The sequence below is a fragment of the Lucilia cuprina genome, chromosome 6 (genome assembly GCF_022045245.1).
Source record: "Lucilia cuprina isolate Lc7/37 chromosome 6, ASM2204524v1, whole genome shotgun sequence".
NCBI classification, from domain to species: domain Eukaryota; kingdom Metazoa; phylum Arthropoda; class Insecta; order Diptera; family Calliphoridae; genus Lucilia; species Lucilia cuprina.
Window position 1 is genome coordinate 10,865,591 of NC_060954.1, and position 6,041 is coordinate 10,871,631.

At 34.1% G+C, this 6,041-nt stretch overlaps 2 protein-coding genes across 4 annotated transcripts in view; one reads left to right on the forward strand and one right to left on the reverse strand.

Moving 5' to 3' along the window:
• Positions 1–2,619, reverse strand: part of LOC111677636 (WD repeat-containing protein CG11141) — a 4,135-nt gene extending 1,516 nt beyond the window's left edge. Inside the window, exons 1-4 of the mRNA XM_023438796.2 lie at positions 2,292–2,619; positions 1,854–2,138; positions 1,113–1,794; positions 564–1,053 (exon numbers count right to left, since the gene is read on the reverse strand). Coding sequence (XP_023294564.2) covers positions 564–1,053; positions 1,113–1,794; positions 1,854–2,138; positions 2,292–2,507 — 1,673 coding nt within the window. The 5' untranslated portion in view covers positions 2,508–2,619. The remainder of the gene's footprint in view (positions 1–563; positions 1,054–1,112; positions 1,795–1,853; positions 2,139–2,291) is intronic.
• The window catches only part of LOC111677638 (peroxisomal membrane protein PEX13), a 30,055-nt gene extending 25,211 nt beyond the window's left edge, over positions 1–4,844 (forward strand). The window contains exons 1-3 of one of the 3 annotated variants that reach the window (XM_046953775.1): positions 3,448–3,604; positions 3,716–4,521; positions 4,574–4,844. In XM_046953775.1, coding sequence (XP_046809731.1) covers positions 3,869–4,521; positions 4,574–4,829 — 909 coding nt within the window. In that variant the 5' untranslated portion in view covers positions 3,448–3,604; positions 3,716–3,868 and the 3' untranslated portion in view covers positions 4,830–4,844. Of the gene's footprint in view, positions 1–3,447; positions 3,617–3,715; positions 4,522–4,573 lie in introns of those variants that run through there. The other 2 variants (XM_046953776.1, XM_046953777.1) reach the window with 2 other exon arrangements.
• Positions 4,845–6,041: the final 1,197 nt, after the last annotated feature.

Sequence of the window (6,041 nt, forward strand, 5' to 3'; positions counted from 1 at the left end):
AGTTCTAGTTCAGTTCTAGTTCAGTTCTAGTTCAGTTCTAGTTCAGTTCTAGTTCAGTTCTAGTTCAGTTCTAGTTCAGTTCAAGTTCAGTTCTAGTTCACTTCTAGTACAGTTCTAGTTCAGTTCTAGTTCACTTCTAGTTCACTTCTAGCTTAGTTCTAGTTCAGTTCTAGTTCAGTTCTAGTACAGTTCTAGTACAGTTCTAGTTCAGTTCTAGTTCAGTTCTAGTTCAGTTCTAGTTCAGTTCTAGTTCAGTTTTAGTTCAGTTCCAGTTCAGTTCCAGTTCAGTTCCAGTTCAGTTCTAGTTCAGTTCCAGTTCAGTTATAGTTCAGTTCTAGTTCAGTTCGAGATCAGTTCCAGTTCAGTTCCTGTACAGTTCCAGTTCAGTTCCAGTTCTGTTCCAGTTCAGTTCAGTTATAGTTCAGTAATAGTTTAGTTTTATTTCAGTTTTATTTCAATTCTATTTCAGTTCTATTTCAGTTCTAGTTCAGTTTTATTTCAATTCTATTTCAGTTCTATTTCAGTTCTAGTTCAGTTTTTGTTCAAACATATCTTTCACTTACCATTCCTCCTTCTCCTTGCTACAAAAACTCGCCTCCATTTTAGTAGAGGTGGTGGTAAATTCAACTTTTTCTTTATTATTATCTACAGCCTTCCCTTCCTCCTTTTCATCTTGCGCCACTGCATGACCAATTTCCACAATGCCTCCCGTTTGTTTTTGGTTATCTCTCGAGCTATTGCGACTTTTGTGGCGTTTTTTACGTGCATTCAATATACCACTATGATGTAAGATATCATCATCAAAGTCCATTTCTGAGATTTCCTTAAAGACCTCTAGACGTCTATTTTGTTCAGCTTTCGAAGATTCGACGGCCAATTCAATGGGTATTTGAAGATTTAAAGTTTCTATGGGTGGTAGTTCAAAACATTCTTCAGCATTTGTTACAGGCTGTTCCTCGGGTTCATATTCGACCGGAGCCTCAAATGAACCACAGATGGAAGAGCCCAGTATGGGTACAGGAGGCGGCAATGAAGGATTATATATAATTTTGGCTGTAAAGGAAATAAAACATCAAGTTTTTAACACTTTTATTGTTGATTCGTTGGATTACCTGTCTTATTTGGTTTCTCGGGCATAGGTGCCAAACGCAGTAGCGAACGTTCACCCTCCAATACAAAAATCTCCTTATTCCACACACAAAAATCTATGATTTTACGAAAACCTTTGGCCACCGCCTCCACCCTTAAACGTTCTAAATTTAAAACATATAAAGCACGTTCATCGTGGGTCACTATTAAGATATCTTCTCCCGCATACGAATAGATATTACGAAAATTCCTAGCATCACCTATAGCCGGCAATTCTTCTTCCGTATGCATTTGGCTTGAAGTCATCATTGTTTTGTTAGGCATAGACAATTTTGGATTTAATATCGGTATTTCCCAAGTGGGACTTTGTGTAACTGCTTCACGAAACAATAAAGTCTTCTCCACATTACCCTCAGTATCGGCCAACCAGAAACGTAAGTTAGGACGTCCGCATATTAAACGAGGACGTTTGCCATTGGACGTTGAAGAGGATTGTTTGAAAAATGTACCACCACAATCGACCAACTGTTTGCGATCCTTTTTCCCAATTTGTGTAACAATCCAATTGTCATTTTTGTTTGATTTCGCATTACGATGACATACTATGGAACGGTAAAGAGTGGACACCAGTAAGAAGCCTTGGTGGGCACTTAATTGAACGATTTCATAGGCCTCGCTTAAGATTTCAATAGATTTGCTAATGTGCTAAAGTCAGATTTCATTACTAAATCACCTGAGGTAATTCCAATCATTAATATACTTACCGCCTGATAATCAAACTCTGTCAGAACCACCACACCATTACGATCACCCGAATACAATTTCATGGCATTTTTAGACCATTCACAACAACTTATTGCACTATGATGCAAATCCCTTATTGTATAACGTTCTATAGGCTTACTTTTAGTACAAGGAGCTACTAAATTTAAATCAGGCGGCAATTCCTTTTGGATTTGAAAGACATTAACCTGACCGCAAGAATTGCCAGCTGCTACCATATACTCCACTGAATCTACTATTTTTACACAAGTTATGCGTGTTGCGGTCTAATAAAAGAAAAATACATTAAAAAGCTATAATAAAACCTATAAACAAATGAAAAACCCCCTTTAAATAAAGCCCAGCGAGTGAGTCATATTATGGAGTGGGTTTTTTTTCAACTTTTTTTCTCTAAGGATTCATATTTTCCAAAATCCTACCTCAGCCTTTAATTTTTGTATATCACCATTTTGACGATTATACCAGAAAACTATACCGGCATCTGTACCAAGGGCAAAAAACTCCTCCACTGCATCGATACATGTTATATTGAGATCCGCCGGAAATAGGCCACGATTTATACGTGTTGGTATACGATCAAGTACATCTGTTAAAGGAGCCCATTCTCTTATAGAATACAGCTCTTTGGAATTCATATTCCTCCTCTTTAATGTAAAATTTTATTTTTTTTATTTCGTATATTAGCAAATAAAATGTAATTATTTTTTTTCTAGTGGAGGAGAAATTTTTGTTTTTGCGAAAAAAAACTAGTTTGTCAACAAATAAAAGAAAATAAACATATGTCAAACCGGAGTGTTGCCGTATTTTATGGGCGTTTCTTTGAAATAATGGGGCAACTTTATATTAAAACCCAATAGGAAATTTTAATGTTAAGCCATTTTACACAAAAACGATTATTATTTCAAAATAGTTTTTAAAACCTGTTTTTATGTGGAAAAATTGTATAGTAAACCATTGTAAACATTAATAATCGTTTTTGCATAAGGCCCTGAAACTAGTTAGATTAATTTGATGATTTTTCTTAACACTTTCATGGTCAAAAATAATTCATGTCGAGAAAAAAAGTTGAATTTAAGTTTTTATTGCAATTTAATAATGCTGAATTTGGGAAAATAATATTTTTTGATTTTAAATTTTCCCTAGTGAATTATGGAAGGTAAAAGTTATATATTGAATATATTCGACATTAGAAAAACAGTAACCAAAAAGTAACACCAATATGTTTTATAAATATTGTTTTGTAAAATGTTTTTTTAAACATATATCAATACAATACAATTTAAATCTATATAGTCCGATCTAGTAAAATACTATTTTTGTTCCCTCATTTTTTTATTTATTGTAAGATAAGGTATTGTAAGATTTTTATATTGAATCAATTCAAATCAAATTCAATTAATTATTTTATTTAATACCTAACCAAACATGGTTTTAAATGTTTAAAGGTTAAAATTTGTATAAAGTTTTTAGAAATAATTAGTTTTCTGTTATATTTTTCAGTGTTAGCATATAAAAACGTTATCCAACCCACTGTACATTATACAAAACGCTACATGGCAATACCTATTATAATCTGGCATCTCCATTTACAGAAAAAAACAGCTGGCAGCCAATTTTAATAGTTTTAATTAATTTGTGCGTGAAATAAAGTCGTAAAATTTTAATTTTGTTAGAAAATTAATAAATTAACTAATAAAATTTACCTAAATCTCATCAAGTAAACCAGAGACTGGTAATATGTAGTGTTAGTTTATGTATAAAATACAAATTTATGAAAATAACTATAAAACTTTTAAAATTTTGTTAAAAAACAATAATATCGATTTCTTTATCTCACCTGCAGTTTTAGTGTGTGGTAGGCATACAAATATTACCCCCCTTCTTCTTCACACTTCAAAGACTGTGTTGTATTGACTGATTGCCGAACAAAGTTCAGAAGATTTACAATTTAGTTGAAGATAATAATTATAGTTGAAAGTGAATAAACAAAATCGATATGTCGGAGAATGCCACAGTCAGCAATTTTCGCAGTCCCGTGGTGGCTGAGCCTATTTTAATGCCTCCCACTATGGGTGCAGGTGGTGGTGATATGGGCATGTCAAGTTTGAGTTCAGATGCAATTTTGAGAACTCCTGCTGGTAATGTACGGTCTTTGGCACCGCCCCCTTTGCCTATGGCTCCCAGTTCACAATATTCATCTGCCGGTATGGGTATGGGAGGTGGTGCTTATGCCGGTGGTTATGGTGGCTATGGTGGTGGTTTTGGTAGTTATGGTGGAGGCTTTGGTTCTAGTTATGGTGCTGGTTATGGAGGTTTTGGTGGACTAGGAAGTTATGGTGGCTACGGTGGTGGTTATGGCGCTTATAACCGTTTTGGCATGTCTGGCGTTGGCATGAATCCTATGGATCCAGAGGCCCGTTTTATACAATTGGCAGAAGCTAGTTCAAGGCCTGCTTTTCAGAGCATAGAATCTTTAGTATCAGCTATTGGCAATATCGCTTCCATGTTGGATTCTACTTTCTTTGCCTTAACCAGTTCGTTTAGAGCTATTTTAGGAGTGGCAGCCAATTTTGGACGTTTGAGAGGTGTGTTTGCACAATTTTGGTCTACTTTTGCCATATTCCGGGGTCTTACATGGATCTACAGAAAGTAAGTTTCAAACCATTTGAATTACATAAATTCATAATATTTTCTTTTAAAGAATTCTCTATTGGTTGCGCATCTCTAATATGGATCCCTCCTCGGAGTCGTTTAAGAAAGCCTTTGCTGAAGCCTTGAATGAATCTTCAAGCCAACAACAGGGTGCTCCCAAGCTGCCACGCAAAGGTCAATCTCCTTGGCCTGTTTTAGCTTTCCTTAGTTTCATATTCACCGCTCCTTATTTGATTATGAAACTATTGGGTACTGTTACCAATACTGCACAGGAAGAAGGTATGTATTTCTTGTTATATTTTTAGATTTTTGTTATTTTAATTAAATAGACCTTTTTTGTTGGTTTCAAAGTGATATAAAGATTACTGTTTATTTTTATCAGTTAACACAAAGGGTGATAATAGATTAGATAAAAATTGTTTGCATATTTTGCCGTTAATTACAGAACCACATATTAGTTACTATTTTAATTAGTATTTTTCTCCAAATATTTTAAAAAAACTATGTACATATTTTAGTTGAAATTCAAATCTAAATTAAATCAAGTAAAAGTCTAGTCTAAAGACATCTTATAGTGAAGTCTTTAGTCTATAGCACAGTATTTAGTGCAGTCTATGGTAAATCGTGTAGCTTATAGTCCGGTCTATAGTCTAGTCTATATAGACTATAGGGTAGACTAAACACTACAGTAAATGATAGAAACAAGAATATATACCAGATTAGACTATACTGGACTACGGACTAGACTAGACTAAAACATTGGACGAGACTATAGACTAGAACATAGACTAGACTGTATACTGAATTAGACAATATACTATACACTAGACTATAAACAATAGACTATGGATTAGACTGCAGACTATACTACAGCTAAGACTATTATCCTATAGACTCAACTATAGAACAGACTTAAGACTGGACAGGACTATAAACTAGACAAAAGACTATATACATATGTATATACTATAAACGAGACTATAGACTGTACTATAACCTTGACTATATATAAACTAGACTACAGACTGCACTATGGACTAGATGTTGGACTACACTCTATACTATATAGTCTGTAGTATAGTCTATAGTCTAGTCTATAGAGTAGTATATAGTCCAGACTGTAGTCTAGTCTATAGACTATTATATAGTCCAGACTAGAGTCTAAAGTCTAGTCCATAGTCTAGTTTGTAGTCTAGCTTAGAACCTAAACAGTATTGTCTATAATATATAATTTATAGTCTAGTCTATGGTATATTCTATAGTATAGTCTCGTCTATAGTCTCGTATATAGTCTAGTCTATGGTCTAGTCTATAGTCTAGTTTATAACCTAGACTGCAGTATTTTAGTCTATAGTCTATGCTATAGTCTTGTCTGTAGACTAAACAATAATTGTAGGCTATGGTCAAGTCAATAGTCTAGGCTTTGGTTTAGTCTTTAGTCCAGGCTATAGTGTAGTCCATAGTCTAGTCTGTAGGCTAGACTATGGTAAAGTCTATAGTCTAGTATATGGCCTAGT